Genomic DNA, 21,993 nt, shown 5'->3' with positions numbered 1-21,993 from the left:
CATAACTAATGAGGAGGTACTGAATAGGATTGGGGAGAAGAGGAGTTTGTGGCACAACTTGACCAGAAGAAGGGATCGGTTGGTAGGACATGTTCTGAGGCATCAAGGGATCACCAATTTAGTATTGGAGGGCAGCGTGGAGGGTAAAAATCGTAGGGGGAGACCAAGAGATGAATACACTAAGCAGATTCAGAAGGATGTAGGTTGCAGTAGGTACTGGGAGATGAAGAAGCTTGCACAGGATAGAGTAGCATGGAGAGCTGCATCAAACCAGTCTCAGGACTGAAGACCACAACAACAACACCATTTACCAAGTTTCTTCTGAAGTGCACCTAATTATTATTTAGTTGCCCACATTAAAGGGTTTATGGACACTCTTACTCTCTCTCTCTCTCTCTCTCTCTCTCTCTCTCTCTCTCTCTCTCTCCTCTCCTGTTCCTGTTAGCAGCAAAAACATTTATTAATGACCACACACTATGTGTCAATTTTCTTGCGGTCAATGTACAATGTACACTGCGTGTAGGAGGCAAAGTAGAGGCATTGAGTTACTGACAGGTACAAAAAGAATGAAATCTTTTTTAAAACACTTTAGCATGGAAAAGTATGCGCGCGCGCGCCCACACACACACACACACACACACACACACACACACACACACACACACACACACACACACCTGTGCTACATTGTGCCAACCTGGCAGTTAGACAGGAGTGATGGATCGTTGTGTGGGATGACATGGATAGAGAGATTACATTCCGCAATATATCTTTTCTTTTAATTTTATTTCACCAGATTTTCATTCTGAGTGCCCTGTTGCCTTACTCACGTACCCACTCCCTCTACCACCCCACTCCACAAATCTTTACCACACTCTGGCTGTCTAAATGCAGTTGCAGTACTGGAGTTCAGTGAGAAATGAAGGTGCACAGACCCACACACTGGCACGTGTGTGGGGCAGTGGACATAAATTAAATAATGAAATCAAACAATGGAAAATCCAGAATGGAATATAACAATATTGTGAGAAGGAAAGTTGCTACTCAGCATATAGTAGAGATACTGAGTTGCAGATAGGCACAACAAAATGACTTTCATAATTAATTGGTGAGTAGCAACTTTCCTTCTCACAATATTGTTAAATTAAATAATGTAATTATTCATTATGAGCAACCTGTAAAAATTCCACCTAAAGTAAATAATTATACATCTTGCAAAGGTCTCATTAAGAGTCTTGGAAAGCTTAAACGCAATTCCTAGTACATTTACTCCTTAATTGTTTTTTTGCTGATAATAAAAATCAATTTTAGCAGTATTGTCATTGGAAGAATAGTTTTCCTGTATATTTTGCCTCCTTGGCCAAGATTCTGACTGCAGTTATGTTGCCTGGTTCAGCTGCATTAAACAATCTCCTGTCTGATGTAGATTAAGAACTGGGATTCCCTACAAATTCAAAGGGAAATTTAAAACAGACTTCATTAGCCTCTCCTTATACATATTATCTGACTGTCTAGATTAAGGGATTGAACATTTCTTTTAGCTATGTGGTAACTAATGACTGTCTATCTGAGTAGTAGCATACTGTGTACAGGCTTCTGTTGTACAGATGTAGGCCGTTATTGCCTTTGAAAAATAATAGTATACTCAAGTAAATTGTAGGTTAGCAAAACAGATAAAGAGCAGCTATTTAATATAAATGATAGCCTATTACATATTTGAATTTAGCGCACTAACAATAATGTTCAGTTTGCTTCATTCTTGCTGCCAGATTTTGCGCTTGCGCACTGGCAGATTTGGCTGCAAAGAACTAGTCGCCAATGGTCAATATATCAGCTGCTACTGTCACATGTGCATGCACTCATTTTCTTAGTGTTGATTTCACATTGAGTGTCACACTTTCACCTGAGTCTCACATACTGAAGAATTTCCATGGCATTTGTCTTCATTCTGGGTGCAGCGGGTGTGTACTTATTGTTCAAAATCCAACGTTGTCGCAGAAGATCTCCATTTTTATGGCCCAGGCATCATTATTACCCATTGTACTCACATTTTCAGCAGAGAGAACCTCAACCAACAGCGCCCGTCAAAGAGGAAAGTACTGGCCCGAACAACTATAGTTCACTTGTTAATGTGTCAAGCATTGTGAGCCATGATACTCAGAAATTATTTCATATCACATGCATGTTCATGTCATCCCACTTGAAAGACACATATAGCCATCCAAGACATAGTATAAACTGCTTGTTTTTAAAGTTCATTTCTTCATATGCAGTTTGGTTTCTAATGCAAATTCATACAAGTATTGTGTTACAACAATATACATAACATGATAGCTTATATCTATGGCTGAGATTCCATCCATCACTTATACTACAAACATAAATTTCTTAAGTTTCAAAACGTTATAAAATTTTCATTAACTGGATTCTGTTGCTACAGTCTGTTTGTTAGCTTCAAATTATCTTTGTTCACATCACATATACAAATTAATTACATACACATTATCATGATACAATACAAGCACATGATACATTTATGCTTCATTTTATAGACAGGCTTTTATCACTTATGGGAACTCATTTCTTCCTTAGGTAGAGTTGGGAGAAATACATTGGAAAGAGGACTAAAGCATTATGCATTGCTGGCCCTAACCATGCTTGGCACCACCTCCTTTGTTTGGGAGAGAAGAAAGGAAATACTCAATGATTTATGAGGAAATGTTGCTCATACAGTCATGGACTAGTAGCCAAGGAACTTTTGATTCATGGAAATAATGTGTACTGACTAATCATTCACGTCGTACCATGTTGTTTCATCATGTGTTAGTGGTATTAACTTCAATTCATGTGTAGCTTATAGTGAAAATGACATTTTAACCATTGTAGGCTTATCTTTCTCAAATACCTGGAAATGTCATTATTCAAGCTTTCATGTGACACAATGAAAATTAATTGGTTTTTGTAAAATCTCATGGTCAAATGTTTATGTGTACTCTGCAGTAAATAGGTACTGATAATTATCATGGAGATACACTGCGACAATGCATATTTCATTTTTCATTTGCCTTATGACCTTTGTATAAATAACCTTACAACTAAATTGTTTACTCGAGGCGCAGCCCATTTCTTTATTTGGTGTCTGCTACTCTCGACATAATTCTCTTCTTCTGCACTGTGATGATGCACTGGTTGCTGAAGGCAAAAACTTAAAACTACCTTAAAACTAATTGCAGTACCTAGCTCAGTGACCAATGAAACATTTGCTACCTAGCTTCATCATTCTATAAAGGCTTTTATATCTTTGTGAGGGTGGAGACCCTTCTCTCTTCCTGTTTTCTCAAAGACTAATCTGTATGTCCCAGGGTATGGTATTTTGGAAATTATATATGGCCTTGAATAGAGTAATTGCCACTTCTTATTCAGTTTGCCAATTTTTTTAATTTTAGGGTGCATCCTTAAGAGGACTCGTTGCCCTTCAAAAAATTATATAACACATTTCAGTTTCTTATTATAAATTTTCTTTCTATACTCAGCCCTTTCCCCAAGGGTAAGCATGGCTTTTTAGATTTTGTCTTATAGTATCTTTTCTGCAGTGTTTACCTTTGGGCAACTCACACTCAATTGCTTGTTTTGCCCGGAACATCAATTTGTTAACTGTGCATCTGTTGAAGAATTCGGAAGGTAATTGTCAACTTACATGAATGGAGTTACGAATTCTACCCATCGGGTTCTGACAAAGCAATGTGGGATAATTTTAATTCCCCTCTTGTTTTGCCATCTGCCTCCTTAAATTCATTTTTTCATTTTTAACTAACTGCCATTAACATACGTGAACATAATCTGCATTTTCACAGAAGAGAGAGATTAGCCCTTGGATTTAAAGAGTATAACACCAGATCTAATTTTGTGCATAGTTTTGCATAGTTTTATGTATGCAATTGATTTTCTAATTTATTTTGACTATTGCTAGATAGTACCTTTCATTATAGGGCAAAATCAGTAATTGTTTCATAACTTACATTCTGTTGTTGACATATAAACAAATATAAATTCTGTACTAATCAAACATTTGGAAGACAAAATAGTGGTAATCTTAAATCATCTATTTGGCTCTATTCAAAAACATGTTAGCAAAACCAGCCCTTAATTAATTCCAAAGTAATTAACAGTTTTGTCAAAAGTATTGTTTGCATAACGATGTTTGTTAATTTCATGATTTAAACAAATAATTTGGCCTAACTCTTGCAGTTGAAGATACTATTATAAAGAAGCAATTTTTTGGTGTATTCAGTTAATTTAATGAGTTAAGTTTTAATTGTAATTTCTTTAAATTTAACTTTGAACAATGTGTAGTTTCAGCACCAATTATTGTTATGATATATAAGGGCCCAATTTTTGTTCACGAGGCAGTCAGTCCACTGCCAAGTTTCAGACAAGTAACCTGTGCTGGTTAGAATGAAAACAATGCTTAAAATTAACTGTGGAATAAGTGTTAAACATTTAGGCTGTGTGTAAAAACAGTGGCATTGTTTGCTCCATATGTACCTGATTATTCTTCAAGAACTGTGAACTTTGTGGTTAGGTTTTACTGCTCTTAGAGTTTCAACAGGAAACTATTGTAGCAGTATGTTAATGTTCACCTGCAAACTATTAACAGGGCTTGTTGTTATTGTGGTCTTCAGTCCTGAGACTGGTTTGATGAAGCTCTCCATGCTACTCTATCCAGTGCAAGGTTCTTCATCTCCCAGTACCTACTGCAACCTACATTCTTCTGAATCTGTTTAGTGTATTCATCTCTTGGTCCCCCTCTGTGGTTTTTACCCTCCACGCTGCCCTCCAATACTAAATTGGTGATCCCTTGATGCCTCAGTATATGCCCTACCAACTGATCCCTTCTTCTAGTCAAGTTGTGCCACAAATTTCTCTTCTCTCCAATTCTATTCAATACCTCCTCATTAGTTATGTGATACACCCATCTAATCTTCAGCATTCTTCTCTAGCACCACATTTCGAAAGCTTCTATTCTCTTCTTGCCTAAACTATTTATCGTCCATGTTTCACTTCCATACATGGCTACAATCCATACAAATACCCTCAGAAACGACTTCCTGACACTTAAATCTATACTCAATGTTAACAAATTTCTCTTCTTCAGAAATGCTTTACTTGCCATTGCCAGTCTACATTTTATATCCTCTCTACTTCGACCATCATCAGTTATTTTGCTCCCCAAATAGCAAAACTCATTTACTACTTTAAGCATCTCATTTCCTAATCTAATTCCCTCAGCATCACCCGATTTAATTCAACTACATTCCATTATCCTCATTTTGCTTTTGTTGATGTTCATCTTATATCCTCATTTCAAGACCATGTCCATTCCATTCAGCTGCTCTACCATGTCCTTTGCAGTCTCTGACAGAATTACAATGTCATCGGCAAACCTCAAAGTTTTTATTTCTTCTCCATGGATTTTAATTCCTACTCCAAATTTTTCTTTTGTTTCCTTTACTGCTTGCTCAATATACAGATTGAATAACATCGGGGAGAGGCTACAACCCTGTCTCACTCCCTTCCCAACCACTGCTTCCCTTTCATGTCCCTCGACTCTTATAACTGCCATCTGGTTTCTGTACAAATTGTAAATAGCCTTTCGCTCCCTGTATTTTACCCCTGCCACCTTCAGAATATGAAAGAGTATTCCAGTCAACATTGTCAAAAGCTGTCTCTAAGTCTACAAATGGTAGAAACGTAGGTTTGCCTTTCCTTAATCTACTTTTTAAGATAAGTTGTAGGGTCAGTATTGCCTCACGTGTTCCAACATTTCTACGAAAGCCAAAATGATCTTCTCTGAGGTCCGCTTCTACCAGTTTTTCCATTCATCTGTGAAGAATTCATGTTAGTATTTTGCAGCAGTGGCTTATTAAATTGATAGTTCGGTAATTTTCACATCTGTCAACACCTGCTTCACACAGTATCGTATCTCCCATTTCATCTTCATCCACATTCTCTTCCATTTCTATAATATTGTCCTTAAGAACATCACCCTTGTATAGACCCTCTATATACTCCTTCCACCTTTCTGCTTTCCCTTCTTTGCTAAGAACTGGGTTTCCATCAGATCTCTTAATATTCATGCAAGGGGATTATGGAAAGTTAAACAATAGTGTGCTGGCCATATAAATGTGTATATCAGGGGTTGTGAAAAGGGAAAGCAAAAAGACACTGAAATGCAACTGTGCATCTATCAGCTACATTATTTACAATAGTCAGTGTCCAAATTACTACCCCATATTTCAGGCAGTATGTCAACACTGAGGACAACAAATGGAGGGAAAAAAAGCAGATGGAGCTGCTATAGGGTGTGTTTGTGAGGGGTGTATGTCCTAATAAATCTGCTAAATTCTTTAAGGACTCATTCTACTGGGTTTGTTTCTCGCTGAAAAGAACTTACTAATATCTGCTTTAAGTGCTGTGAGGTCATCAGTTGTCTCTACTTTTGCCCAACAAAATATGAAGCATTATCTGTTAGTAGTACCTGGTTTACCTGCTCTTCTAAACTACTCTCCCTCAGTTCTTTTTCTGATATTTGTAGCTGTTGCCTTTTTAATGGCATATATTTTGATATGTTTCAAGAAAATATCGTATAGTGCTGCTACATATCTTAATCATCCTTTACTTCTTGGATATTACCAGCTATTTCCAGGGATCCTATATCTAGAGGTTTTTTTTTGAGTATTGGGTGCAGCTCAGTATATTTTGACACATTTGACTGTTTTCATTTTTGACATATTGCACATTTTCTTAATACCTGTAGAACTTGCCTTCTCAAATTTGGAAAATAACAAAGTATTGCAATTTTTTAGTACATTTGCTTACTCCACAATGTCCCCATACTTCATGTGTGTGTCTTATCCTTGTACTCCTGATACCATTTACTTACCTTTACACCTTCATCCTGTTTGAGGTTTTGCATGACTTTACTCCATCTATGATCTTGCTGTTGTATAATTTTCAATTCCTTACAAAACTTTAGTAATTAGACTGTTGCGTTGTACTTTGCATCAATAACGTTCTGAGATCTGCATCTTGCTCTGTTACTTCACCAAATTCCTCTAATCCTTGCGGTAACCTGAACAAGGCACCTGCAATAACTTTCTGACTTCCTTTAATATAAATGATCTTGAAATTGAATTCTTGTAAATATAGACACCACTAGCGCAATAGTTTACATTTTAAAAGAAATGAAAGTGACTGATGGTCACAGTAAACTTTGAATATTTTTTGCGGGGCAAGAATACCAAACTTTTTAAATGCTCATATTACAGCTAAGCTTTCCAATTCTGACACAGAGTATGATCTTTCTGCTTCTGACAATCAGTTTAGATTAGATTTACTTCATTCCAATTGATCCGTAGTGAGGAGGTCCTCCAATATGTGGAACATGTCAGAAAAACAACAATACATGACACATATTTACAACTCAAACAAATAAGCTGATGTACCATTCCACAGGTCCCAAGTGGAATGCTCATCATTTATTATTTTTTTTTTATTTTTTTTTTTTTAATGAACTCTATATGAAAGAATTATTTTACAAATACTAATGCACTGAATTTAAAAGTTTTTTTAAATTTATTTGTAAGGTAATGAACGTGCAATACAACTACTAAAATACTTATTTACAATGAACACATTACTGCACTGAAATGGTGCAGAAGCTAAATTGTACTTACAAACACACACACACTTATTTACAATGAACACATTACTGCACTGAAATTAAAAATCAAAGATGCTGTGACTTACCAAACGAGGAAGCGCTGGTAGAAAGACACAATAAAAAACACACAAACACACACACACACACACACACACACACACACACACACACACACACACACACAAATTTCAAGCTTTTGCAACCCACGGTTGCTTCATCAGGAAAGAGGGAAGGAGAGGGAAAGACAAAAGGATGTGGGTTTTAAGGGAGAGGGTAAGGAGGCATTCCAATCCTGGGAGAGGAAAGACTTACCTTAGGGGGAAAAAGGGACAGGTATACACTCACACACACACATATCCATCCGCACATATACAGACACAAGCAGACATATGTAAAGACAAAGAGTTAGGGCAGAGATGTCAGTCGAGGTGGAAGTACAGAGGCAAAGATGTTGTTGAGTGACAAGTGATGTACGGGGGGGCGGCAACTTGAAATTAGTCGAGGTTGAGGCCTGGTGGGTAACGGGAAGAGAGGATATATTGAACGGCAAGTTCCCATCTCCGGAGTTCTGATAGGTTGGTGTCAGTGGGAAGTATCCAGATAACCCGGATGGTGTAACACTGTGCCAAGATGTGCTGGCCGTGCACCAAGGCATGTTTAGCCACAGGGTGATCCTCATTACCAACAAACACTGTTTGCCTGTGTACATTCGTGTGAATGGACAGTTTGTTGCTGCTCATTCCCACATAGAAGTCTTCACAGTGTAGGCAGGTCAGTTGGTAAATCACGTGGGTGCTTTCACACGTGGCTCTGCCTTTGATCGTGCACACCTTCCGGGTTACAAGACTGGAGTAGGTGGTGGTGGGACGATGCATGGGACAGGTTTTACACCGGGGGCAGTTACAAGGGTAGGAACCAGAGGGTAGGGAAGGAAGTTTGGGGATTTCATAGGGATTAACCAAGAGGTTACGAAGGTTAGGTGGACAGCAGAAAGACACTCTTGGTGGAGTGGGGAGGATTTCATGAAGGATGGATCTCATTTCAGGGCAGGATTTGAGGAAGTCTTATCCCTGCTGGAGAGCCACATTCAGAGTCTGATCCAGTCCCAGAAAGTATCCTGTCACAAGTGGGGCACTTTTGGAGTTCTTCTGTGGGAGGCTCTGGGTTTGAGGGGATGAGGAAGTGGCTCTGGTTATTTGCTTCTGTTCCAGGGCAGGAGGGTAGTTGTAGGATGCGAAAGCTGTTTTCAGGTGGTTGGTGTAATAGTTCAGGGATTCAGGACTGGAGCAGATTCATTTGCCACAAAGACCTAAGCTGTAGGGAAGGGACTGTTTGATATGGAATGGGTGGCAGCTGTCATAATGTAGGTACTGTTGCTTGTTGGTGGGTTTGATGTGGACGGATGTGTGGAGCTGGCCATTGGACAGATGGAGGTCAATGTCAAGGAAAGTGGCGTGGGATTTGGAGTAGGACCAGGTGAATCTGATGGAACCAAAGGAGTTGAGGTTGGAGAGGAAATTCTGGAGTTCTTCTTCACTGTGAGTCCAGATCATGAAGATGAAGATGTCATCAATAAATCTGTACCAAACTTTGGGCTGGCAGGCCCGGGTAACCATGAAGGCTTCCTCTTAAGTGACCCATAAATAGGTTGGTGTACGAGGGGGCTATCCTGGTACCCATGGCTGTTCCCTTTAATTGTTGGTATGTCTGGCCTTCAAAAGTGAAGAAGTTGTGAGTTACTAAGGTAATGAGGAAAGAGGTTTTAGGTAGGGTGTAGGGTGGCAAGTGATCGGCATGAAAGGAAGTGCTCCATTGCAGCGAGAACCTCAACCAAACAGCCCTCGTCAAAGATTTACTGTCCTACACTCGTAGCCCTTACTCAGGAATGCAGCTGAAACCTGCTATTGTTGCTAACCAGGTACATAATTGTTTAATACTATACACTGGTGTGCCTAAATAGGTGAATAACATTGGCTGCTCTTTTGTTTGCTCAAGTTGTGTCCTTAAGATCTTCTCACCCAGTAAATTCCTTGTCTGTGATGGAGAAATACATATGACTTTAAGGGCAAGGAGAAAAAGAGACACTCTCAGTCTACTGTTTCTGCAGCTTGTCCAATACAAGTGTCAAGATAAGAAAGCTATCCGAACTAGGAGTTCCTCCATCACCTGAAAGTTGTGGGGAACAAAGAAAAGAAAAAAAAAGTAAGATTTAACATCCACCAAGTTCATTACAGGTGGAGCCACAATTTAAGACTGGTTAAGAATGGAAAAGTTCCCCTTTTAAAGGGCCTATTCTGCCATTCAGTTTAGGGAAATGATGGGAAGCACACCCAGATGGGAATCTGAAGCTGGTTTTCTAAAATTCAAATCCTGTTTCTTAATCACTGTAACATCTTCCTGGATCCTGAGGAAGGATATGTATGTTCTAGTGGGTGCCAGGTTGTGTAGGTATTTGGAGTAATAAACTGGCAGACACATCAGTCAATACCTACATTGTAAAGTTTCATAAGTACTAGCAGCTATTGCTCAATATTAAGTCATGTCCTATTATCTTACTTCCATATTAGACACTGTCCTCAACAAAGGGTTCATTTTTCGATGGGAGAATGCTCTAGTGTGTAGTATTTGTGGCAGTCATTTACCAGATAACATCCCTACTGTTTTTATAGACAAAAAGAGGAGTGTGGTGTGAGTTTTAAGATTTTGTGAAATGCTTAATTTGCCTTTTAAATGATTGGGAAGAAGATTTTACATTTTTATCAGAGTGACTGGCTCACCTAATTATTTTTTGGAAGTGGTCAACCAGTCTCACTTTCCTCATTACTTTTTTTATCAATTTTCTCTGTCAATCTGTCCAAACAGATTTAAAAGAGACTATACTTTCAGTTTTGGAATAGCAACAATAGATGAAATTACCAATATGTAAAGATAGGTTGCAACTCGTCACATAGAGAAGGCATTTGTTAGTCCTTATCTTCCACCAGCCCATGCCCATGTCTACTCTCACTCCAGCCTGATACATGCCTTCTATCCTGGCCTGGCTGTACACCTGCATAGTTCTTTCTGCATCTCTATAGCTCCCCTCTCCCCTCTCCCCTTTGCCCTCCCCCCTCCCTCCCTCACACCACAACCTCCCAATGCACCTAGCAGCCCACTATCCTGACTCCACCAAGCCCCTGCATGCTCCCAGTAGTAGCACTAGCATCTTCTCCTACCCTATCCTGCTATCCCTCCCCCATCCTCACCCCATGCCTCTTCTGTACACCCACTACTTTTCCCAGCAAATACCAGCTTGGACACCATCACAGTTTGACCATAGTGCCCAGAAATTTCAGTGGTCACATATGTATGTGTGCGAGTTCTGTTGTCTGTGTCTGATGAACAACTTACACCAATACCTAAACAATATCTAGGAGTCTACTCCATTGTGGCTGTCTGCTAGTCAAGACAATCTATTCTTGCCATATTGTTTTTATTTCATCCTGGATTTCCATTTTATATATAATCACTAACTTATTCTCTAGTTCCTAGAGTTTCTTCGTCAGCCAAAAAAGAGAAAGGTATGAGTGAGTGAAATGGAACCTGTCTCTTTTACGAGACAAAGGAATCACTATTTCGGAAAGGTAATAAATATGCCAGATTCTGTATATCTTCATCAATAAACCCTCAACTGGCTAGTTGTCGTTGTTCTTGTGTCATTTGCATGTAGATTCATATGGAATTAATCACTTTTTTCCATCTTTAAATACAGGGTGTTTCAAACTGAACATACCGGTTTTAAGGCATTGTAGCACTTATTATGTTCAACTTACAATTGTAAATAATATACCAAATGAAAGAGCAACTCAAACAGTTTTATTTGTATACCTGTGTGCAATGGGAAGAGTATGGAATGACAAAAAGTGACTGTTGAACAAGTGTGAGTCTTTCACATTTAGCCCCAAGAAATATCCCCACAGGAAGTTTATGGGCCTTTCTTTTTTGGTGGAACAACTATAACTGATGTTTCTTATCTTCATGTGCTGCAGTTATGGCCACTGCCTCAATGGGAAGAAGCTGAACAACACATATTTATTTGGGAGCAAGATGGTGTGCCGCCTCACTAGCATAACTCAGTATGCGACTGCTTAAATAACATTGTATCTGACCAGTGGATAGGGCGCAATGGGCCGGTTGACACAACATTTTTTGCATGACCTCCATGTTCACACACAATCTGATGTGATCATGTGTATGTGCCTCTAACACCAGCTGATCTATCCAACCTTAGAAACAGTGATATTGCAACAGTTACTTCTGACACACTGACCAAGTTTTTGGAACAATTCGCCTATCAACTCAATGTGTGATCGGTGTTCACACTGAATAATTGTAAGAAAAACTGTTTGTGTTTCTCTTTTATTTGATGTATTATTTACAATTGTAAGGTGAATGTAATATGTGCTACAAAGCCTTAAAACCCATATATTCATTTTGAAACACCCTGTATATTCAGATATAGGTTCAATTTGTTTTTGACATGGCATCCATGTTATCATTTCATGAATCAGGAATTCCTCTGGCAACCATTTGGACACTTTCAAGATTAATTGGAGACCAGCAGTCCTCTGACCTGTATATGATGTGGCATTTCCTGTTTTGGAGGATAATTTAAGGGCACATAGATGTGAAAATACCAAAAATTACTGTGTGAGAAAAATCAACTTCTCCCGATTTCAAAAATGCATGGTTTACAAATATTGACACTCTATTTGATCTTAAAAGCATTTCAGATAAAACATTGTACTTGAGTCATACTCCTTGCTGTTTCAGTGGTGGTGCATGGTAAGTAGAAAAATTGATTTCTCTTGAGTTCTGGCAGTCATTTTCTCAGAAGAATTCCACAGATGTGTTTAAAAAGACAATAACTGTAACTGAGTTTACATATACACCTTTTATTCTATGTTGTCATGAATTATGATTTTGATGCATATTTCCACTGTGTGTGTCTTGGCTTTTCCAGTTTTGTTTCTCCGTTTATGGTATACAAAGTGGGAAATTCAAGAAGTTTCATTCTAAACATTAGTTTTGTAGCAATCAGTTTAAAATTCTAGCAATTAACAGGACACTGTGGAAGAATTTTCTGTGTAACAAGAGAAATCACCAGGCAATGCGAGCACGTGCACACTGGCACACGCAAGCACAAGCAGTTCATCAAGTAGATTGGGGTGAGTCATCGTGTTGAGAGGGGTGGGTGGAGGGAAAAAGGAAGTGGGATGCAGGATGAGGGGTTTGGGGAGGGACGGCTGACAGCTTGGAGCGAGACAGCAGGTGTGTGGGATAGGAATGTGGCATAGAGAGGCAGCAGGTACCCAGGATAGGAATGTGACACAGGTGCAGGACCAGTGAGATTGTGCAATGCACGATGACAATGAAGTGGAGGAGTGGGTTGGGATGGGGTGTGACTGAACAGAGGAAGGGGAGACTGTTGGGTAGAGGGTGTGGGTGCAGTGGGTTAGCAGAAATTGAAGCCAGGAGGATTATGGGAACAACAGATGTGTTGTGAGGATAACCCTCATCTTCATAGTTTTTATTTGTGTGTGTGTGTGTGTGTGGTGTGTGTGTGTGTGTGTGTGTGTTTCCTCATAAACCACTGGAACTTTTTCCAACCAAACTTTGTACACATATCCATTGCTGTCAGGCAACAATTGCTGTGGGGTTAAGAACCAACTACCTACCATACGAGGGCTATTCAGAAAAAGTAGGGAACATTTTGGCATTAAAAAAAACTAAGTACATGAAATACATTTTATTATACACATCTGAAAGAGTGACTGACATACTACTTTTCCACATAGTCACCAAACACATTGAGGCACTTACCATAACCGTGGACAAGATGTGAAATACCTTCATCATAAATTTCTGCCACCTGAGACTTCAGCCTGTGAGTCACGCCTGCCTGGAGTTACGCACCGTCATCAAGGCGCTGCATTGCAAGCCAGCTCTTCATCTTGGGAAACAAGTGGAAGTCGATTGGTGCAAGATTGGGGCTGTAGGGTGCATGAGGGAAAATTTCGCATTTGATTGAATTAAGGAGTTCTTTAGTGCGGTTTGCCGTGTGAGGTCGGGCATTGTCATGCAAAAACAAAATTTGTGAAGTGAGCTTTCCTCAGAGTTTGTTTTGAAATGCTCTTCTAAGGCTGTGCAAAGTTTGACAGTGCCGGGCAGAATTTATGGTTGCTCCACATTTGAGAAAATCAATAAGAAGCACACCTTGCCTATCCCAAAACACTGTTGCCATCAACTTCCTTGCTGCTGACAAGGTTTGCCAAAATTTTCTTGGTTTGTGGTGGGACTTTGTGTGCCCTCACTCCATGGACTGTAATTTTGTCTCGCAATTGATGTGTTTCACTCAAGTTTCATCACCGGTTATGGTTCGATCCAGTAATGAGTCACCATGTTTGTGGTAGGCCTCCATAAAATGTCAACGTTGCCCCCATTTGCTGTTCTTTCTGGTGCTCTGTAAGCATTTTGGGCACCCATCATGCACAAAATTTGTGTTAGCCTAGGTTTTTGAGTAACAATTTCAAATAACAAAGTCCGTGAAACTTGTGGAAAACAAAGCAAAAGCTCCATTATTGTGAAGCGACGGTTTTCATGAATTGTTTCATCAATTTTAGTGACAAGATCATCAGTCACAATGCTTGGGTATCCAGTCTTCTCTTCATCTTGAATGTTGGTTTGGCCATTTTTAAACCAAATGCACCATTTCTGGATGGAACATTCACTCATTACATTGTTTCCATACACTTCGCACAGTTCACGATTAATTTCTATAGGTTTCAGGTTTTTCGCCAGCAAAAACCGTATCACAGACCGCACCTCACAACTGGCGCGATTTTCGATTGCAGCACACATTTCAAATTCAAATATCAAAAAAACCAGATGCACAGAGACGTTCCCACTGTCATGAATGGCTGCCAACTGAGCTGCCGAGCATGCACATACTAAAATATGTGCGATCAGCGCATCCCTAGCGGTGTCAGACAAACATTCCCTACTTTCTGAATAGACCTCGTAGAGCAGGAGACACAGCATCATAAACAATGAGATGCAGGAAAAACAGCTGCATCATGCATGACGTTTAAATGTATTACTTATTTGCTACAAACTGTAATCACAATAAATTTTCCAAGCAGTATCCACATATACCAGTAAATGCACCCACAAAAGTATGTCATGGCATCAGACTTAGTTCAGGAGATGTGATTTGTTTTTCTCAACACGTTTTGCAGACAGCATCCACATCTGCCACTGAATGTACCTACAAGTTATATCATTGTATGACACATAGATCAGGAGATAACGTGTCAAACACTAAGACGCTTGAAAAACTGCTGCATCTTGCTTGATGTTTAAATTCACTAAAGCGCAAATGGCTCTAGGCAAAAACAGTAGCTGTCTATGGAGCTATGAAAGAGGTGTTGCCATAGAGATGTGTATACAATTGCATTGCAGACATGCAAACACTGCAACTGTTGGGGGATCATATTTTTTAATTTGGATACTGTACTTATACATCTGTACATTATGCATATTTCTATATTTATTTGTATGGCTGTTTCATAATTTAAAAGGTGTTTTCATAAATACAAGGATGTAAATTTTTTCGATACTCCACTACAAACACAGTTCATTTTTTGCTTTTGTTTCTAATAGGAAATTGGCAATATCAATACCTGGACAACACCAGATTTGTCAGTGTAATTGAAGACAGACCACATAGTCATTTTAAAGAAGAGAAGCTGTAGTTACGGAACACTTTCAGAGGCAATCTGCTGTTCTACATATAATTGTAGCAATAATTTTTAAACAAAATAATGAAAAAAATTTATCCAATAGACAAGTTTTTTTTTTTTTTTTTTTTTTTTAAAAAAAATAACGTCAGTAAATAAATACTTTTCCTAGTATTGATGTAGGTAATAGCATTCAATGTTGGTATAAGCTCACAGCCTGCTACGTGTTACAGATCATGAGTAATGGACTCTCAGAGTATTATTTACAGTTACACCCACTGCCAAAACAAGAAACGTGCAATGTTGGTGCTTTCTGTACACTCGTAGCCAAAGGAATCAGTTTAGTTACACATAAGAATATGATCCACTGCAAGAACCATGTAATCAGTGCTCTATACTGAGGAAGCCAAATTTAAGCACAAAAATCATACAGGAAAAACAAAGCTGTATACAGTGTACAAGATAAGTAATTGAAAACCTTACGTAAAATAAGGGAGGCAACCATTCACCTTTATCAGACTGCTGTGTTACACATAGACACACTACAAAACACACTGATGATTGATTACTGGTACTGAGAGAAGTTGGCTGTGCTGATGAATGTGGGGAGGAAGTATAGAAGGACTTATGAGGCAAGGAGGTTGTAGTGGGATAGTACAAGGCAGGATTTGGAAACACAAATGACTCTTTGCCTGCTAAATAAAACAAAACAAGTTCTGAGGGCATTAAAGTATGTAAGACATATAGAAGGAATGTGGAGGGTTGGGCAGGGGGAGGGGGTGGAAGGGAGGGAGGAAGGTGGAGATGGTGAGGGAAGGACGAGGAAAGAGAAAGGGAAAGTGGTGAAAAGGGAGTGGGGAACAGTGGCAGGAGAAGACCTATACGACTGGTATGGAGAAGGAGTGGTGTGGACAATTACGGAAGAGAAAAAGTAAAATGTAAGATGGGGCAGTGGGAAACAGGTTAGTGAAAGTTTAGTGCAGGATATGCTGAAGAGACAATTTCCACCTGTGTGGTTCAGAGAAACTGGTGCTGGAGGGGAGTATCTAAATGGTACATGTAATGAATCAGCTGTTAAAGTCATTTTTGTTGTGGTGCACAACATGTTCAGTGACAGGTCAAGTTTGCAGTTGGCCACAGTTTGGCAGTGGCTATTCATACAAGTAGACATTTGGTTATCTGTCATGCCCTTCCATCCAGGAACTTCCATTATTATTAAGTCTAAATATTGTCATATTCCTTGAAATTTTTCTAATAGTCTACTTGTGGAGAAGTGTGATGGAAAAAATGAGTGTACTTTGCAGAACATTACAGACTTGCTCCAAGACTGAGCTGCTCTGAACTAGTAAAATTAACCATTCACTTTTTACCTGACAACTAGTACTTGACCTTTTGTTTTTCCAGGCTGAATATTTATTCAGAGAAAATCCAGAAGGCAAAATGTTGGAGCCACATTATCATCCAGCTGCTGAGGAACTCTTTGCATCCATTAAGAAATTTCAAAGTATTGCAAGAAAAAGTGGGGAAGGAGGCCAGTCCACTGATACTGAGTCGTAGTAACAGCTGACTATCACATTTAGACTTTATTGTTTACGAAGTTTCAAAGCCTGTTTGCTTGCTTTATGAGTGAATTGTATCCAATATTTAGCTCTCAGGAGAGAAGATCATAAAATAATTTTATTTGTCGTAAATAAAAACTGTCCATGTTTTACATTTAGTTACTCAGAAGTAAAGACAGTACTAGAGTTTATTTTTCCATAATATTTTTAAATTTAAACTTAATTTGTTAAAATTGTGTCACTTGGACCTATATGATTTGGGTGTTTAAAACTTCACAACATGCACAAATATAAGTACTAAAATTTTATTCCTGCATGTCTGAGATGTGCATAATGTAACAATAGAAAATCCAGGATGGAATGTAACAATATTGTGAAAAGGAAAGTTGCTATTCACCATATAGCAAAGGTGATGAGTTGAAGATAGGCACAACAAAAAGACTGTCACAAATATAGCTTTCAGCCAGTAAGGCCTCAAAAAAAAAAAAAAAAACACACACACACACACACAAACACGAGTTGCATTTGTGTGAGTGTGCATGTGTGTGTGTTCACTATCTAATTCTGATGAAGGTCTTACTGGCTGAAACCTATATTTGTGACAGTCTTTTTGTTATATCTGTTACTCAGTATCTCCACTATATGGTGAGTAGCAACTTTCCTTTTCACAATATGCATAATGTATTTCTTTCTGACAGTGGAGGTCTTTATTTACTTATTGTTCAAATGTGTGAAGTTACACACCATTTCAGATCACTTATTACATCCATATCTGTATCGACATGATTACTCTGCAACTCACACTTGAGTGCCTGACAGATGGTTTTTTGAGCCACCTTCAGAGTATTTTTCTGCCATTCCAATAATGTTTTACAAAGTGTTTGATGCTGATGCCCTCCATGTAACTAAAGTGGTAATTTCTGATGACACTATTTCTTTCTGATGAGCAGTTTGAAGCATATGATAGTGAGGGGAATATCTGTGAAGGAGGAAATCACACCACTGACAATAGCATTCATCCTATGCCTGAATAAAAAGACGTTCCAGTCATTGAAACTTCTCATGGCAATGTGCAACATTTTCCACAAACTGGAAAAAAATCCAGGCAAATGTTGTAAAATGACTCCTGGTCCCACAACACATTTAAAACCTGAGTAAGTTAGTAAAATCCTTTTTTGAAACTCCAATGAATGATAATATTTAGAGTATTGTGATGTAAGTGGCTAATATTCAGGTTCAAAAAGTTTATAGTGACAGTTGAGAAGACTTAAATCAAATTATACTTGAAGTTTGAGTTGGTTAGTTATTCCTGGCTGATGTGTGTAAGTTATATGGTGAATAAATGGAATCTATGGGATCCAGAAACAGGTAGAGAAATCTTTCCTGCCGTAATGTCACAGAACTTATTCTGTTGCATCTCAGTGTGTGTGTTATGCTTTGGTGACTAGTCTGAGCAAAGAGCATGAAGGGAAAATGCCAAGTTAGGACATATAACAGTTTAGTGGGTAAAGTGGATGCAGATACATTTGAAATTACATAATCCTTTTTAAAGGTAAAGATATGTGAGATAATAGAATGTAATTTAAAATCGTAAATGAGAGTATTCCCTTAAATACCAATCAGATTATTCTGATCCACAAGAGCATACATGTGTATCTTTTTTAAGGAAAGGCACAAGGTTAAGACAGAGTCATAAGGGTTATTATTAACTTTTCAATTATCACTTAAAGAAATAAAGCTACATAACTAATTTTTTGTTTGTTTCTAGACACACATCTACAGTCCTGGTTCACAAGGAAATCCCCATGCCACAATACTGCTAGAGGAGTCCAAACAAAATGATACAGCCCATTGATAAAGGAGTACATATTAGGGGTAGCCATAACATTTTAATTATGTCCTTGAAAAATGTTATTATTATTGTTGTTATTGGTGGTGGTGATGGTGGTGGTGGTGGTGGTGGCGATGGTCTTAAGTTTGAAGATGTAGCTATCCACACTAATCTATCCTGTTAAAGGCTCTTCATATGTGATTCAACCAATATCCACCTGAACATGCTTATTTATTCAAGTCTTGGTCTCCAGTACAGTTTTTATCATCTATTATAAAATTAAAAATTCCTTGATGCCTGATCATTTGTTCTATCAACCAGCCCATTCTTTTAGTCAGGTTGTACCATAAATTTGTCCTTTCCCTAATTTGATTCAGTACACTCTCATTAGTTATTCAATATCAATAGCATTACCACTTTGGATCCATCTGTTCTCACCTGATCATGACATTTGACCAACGTCGGGTTTGATTAGTTCTTGGATGGGTGACTGCTCAAATACACTGCGTGCCCTTGGCTCAGGCACACACAAGTCACCAAATATGGGGAATTAGTTTATGCAGATGTTTGTGGATGAATGGTGAAAAATGTTTGAGGATCATTGACACTTTGTTGTTTTTAAGGATGATTTTTTCCAGTTTCAGAGTAACATACCTTTTGTAACAAAAATATGAAATTAAAGAAAAGTACAGTGGGTAACTTGCATGTCAGTGACGATGAAATGATGATGAGGACAACTCAACATGCAGACCACGAGCAGAGAAAATCTTCAATCTGGCCAGCATGGTAGGCAAACACATTACCACCCAGCTAAGCACATGGACATTGAGAAAGAATTACATACAGACAGAGGCAATGAGTTCCATAGTAAAAATGTAAGTAAGAAAGTTTACTAATTCAGTTGGACTAAAATATTCACTTACTGCACCACATATTTCTCAGCAGAATAGAGTTGCTGTGCTGGGAAGTAGAATTTTTGCAAGTTGGTACATTCTTGTCTCTGCTTTGTTGAATACCTACCAAACGCATTGTGGGGTGATGCAATTTTGGCTGCAATAATATATACACTTTGAATCAAACTGGCCCCATAAAAACTAAAGGTAAAACTCCATTTAAAATATTATTGAAGAAAGAATTGCATTTTGATAATTTGGTAAAGAAGTTTGATGCTAAATTTTCAACAGGATATGTATTTGGTTTGAAATATTTTTGAAGAAAGGAGATTGTTTTTATAATTTGGTGACGTTTGGGACAGAATGCTATGTTTGGATTCCTACGAAAAATTGATGAAGTTTGATGCTAAATCTTAAAAATGATATGTATCTGGGTGTGATGGTTGCAAAAGACAAAGGAAGCCACAATTTACATATATGAATAAATGTGAAGAAACTATCACGTTATTGTGAAGGTTCAGTCAATCAACCAAGAATGATGCATCTTTGCGAGATACCAAGGAATTCTAAATAAGCAGTGCAGGCAGAAAATTCTGAAGAATGGAAGAAAGCAATGGAGAAAGATATCAATGCTCCAAAGAAAAATTAAACATGGAACCTAGTTTATAAAACTAAAACAAATAGGGTGATTAAAAATCAAATAATGAAGTGGTTCAATATAAGGCTCAATTGATGGCAGAAGGATGTACTCAGTATTTTATATGTTGACACATTTAGCCACATAGCATGATTGGACATGACGAGAGCCCTGTTGAGTATTGTAATTAAACATGCATTGTGTGTAAGGCAGTCTGATGAAAGGACAGCATTTCTCAATGGTATTTTGAAGGAGGATGTCTCCTTGTATCAACCAGAGGGCTTTAATGATGGTGCAGGATGTGTGTGCATATTACTGAAGAGTTGGTATGGTTAAAATGAAGCCTCAAACTGTTCATATGAATGTCTTGTTAAATTTCTTACTGAATGTCATTTACAGGAGAGTTGTTCAGATGCATGTGAGTTCTGTGGTGAAAATCTGGTATTTCTGTGGTACTTTAATAATGGATTTGCTTTGGTCTCTATTAATGTAACAACTAAATGTATTGAACAGTTGGGTAAATGCTTTCAGCTTACAGTAGAAAAGATTGATTTCTTCTTGGCTTACAAATAAAAATAAATGACAACTCTATTCAAATAAGTCAGTCTGCATATATGGAATGAATTGTAGAGAAATGTGAGATGATGGATGCAAAAACATTATCTATAAACACTGAACCAGGATGGATACCAGCTGTGTCACCGCCTTTGAATAATACTGAACTCTATTGAGAAATATTTGGAAGTGTGATGTGTTTAACACAAGTTAGGAGACCAGATTTATTATATACATATACTGTTAGCGTTGCATCAAGAGTTCGAGACTAACAAAAGCACATTTCACATTGCTCAAATGAATACTCAGACATCTTAAATCAACAATTACAGGTGGCTTTAAGTTTGAGAAAGATGAAGACAGTAGTACTGAAGCTTATAGTGATGCTCATCATGGTGGGAACAAATGCACAAGACAATCAAGACATGGCATTCTACTCAAGTTTTAGATCTAATTACATGGAAAAGTAAATTACAGCTCATTTCAATGGAGGCAGAATATGTAGCTGCATGTAAAGGTCTAAAATCAGTTGTGTCATCAGACTTATATTTGGAAGAACTTACAGCTGTTTGTGAATCCTCAGTTCCTATTTTGCAAAGTTACATGTGATGGAACTTCTTGGTATAGTGTCTGGAGTAACATATGTGTAAACATTACAGGAGAGTATGAAAGTATCAGTGTTTATTATGATTTGTTATGTGTATGCATTATCAATCTTTGAAGGTTGTCAGCTGTTGTTATTGGAACTTCTTAAGTTGACTTCAGTGTGGTGTTGGTTGTACTTTGTTGGTTGGCGTATTATTCCAGTATTGTCATACTTTTGTGATGTTTTAAATAAATGATTCTTTTTTGAAATGGTATTTGATATTTTATCAAAAGGAAATACGTAGTTTTGGGATTTATGTAGGAAAGGGGAAAAATTAATTATGCTTGTTAAGGTCTAATCTGGAAAGTGGTCATGAGGTTGGTGGAAAATGTGTGTAAACTTTGGAGGTACAGGTTATTTGTTGATATATA

General features: G+C 38.1%; 1 protein-coding gene across 1 annotated transcript in view; it reads left to right on the top strand.

Moving 5' to 3' along the window:
• Nucleotides 1-17,196, top strand: part of LOC126238506 (adenylate kinase 7-like) — a 62,695-nt gene extending 45,499 nt beyond the window's left edge. Inside the window, exon 5 of the mRNA XM_049947795.1 lies at nucleotides 16,906-17,196. Within this exon, the coding sequence (XP_049803752.1) occupies nucleotides 16,906-17,058 (153 nt within the window). The 3' untranslated portion in view covers nucleotides 17,059-17,196. The remainder of the gene's footprint in view (nucleotides 1-16,905) is intronic.
• Nucleotides 17,197-21,993: the final 4,797 nt, after the last annotated feature.

Source organism: Schistocerca nitens, chromosome 1, assembly GCF_023898315.1.
Source record: "Schistocerca nitens isolate TAMUIC-IGC-003100 chromosome 1, iqSchNite1.1, whole genome shotgun sequence".
In the NCBI taxonomy this organism is placed as follows: Eukaryota; Metazoa; Arthropoda; class Insecta; order Orthoptera; family Acrididae; genus Schistocerca; species Schistocerca nitens.
The sequence above is the reverse complement of the archived record's forward strand: the minus strand, read 5'-3'. Positions and strand labels throughout refer to the sequence as shown.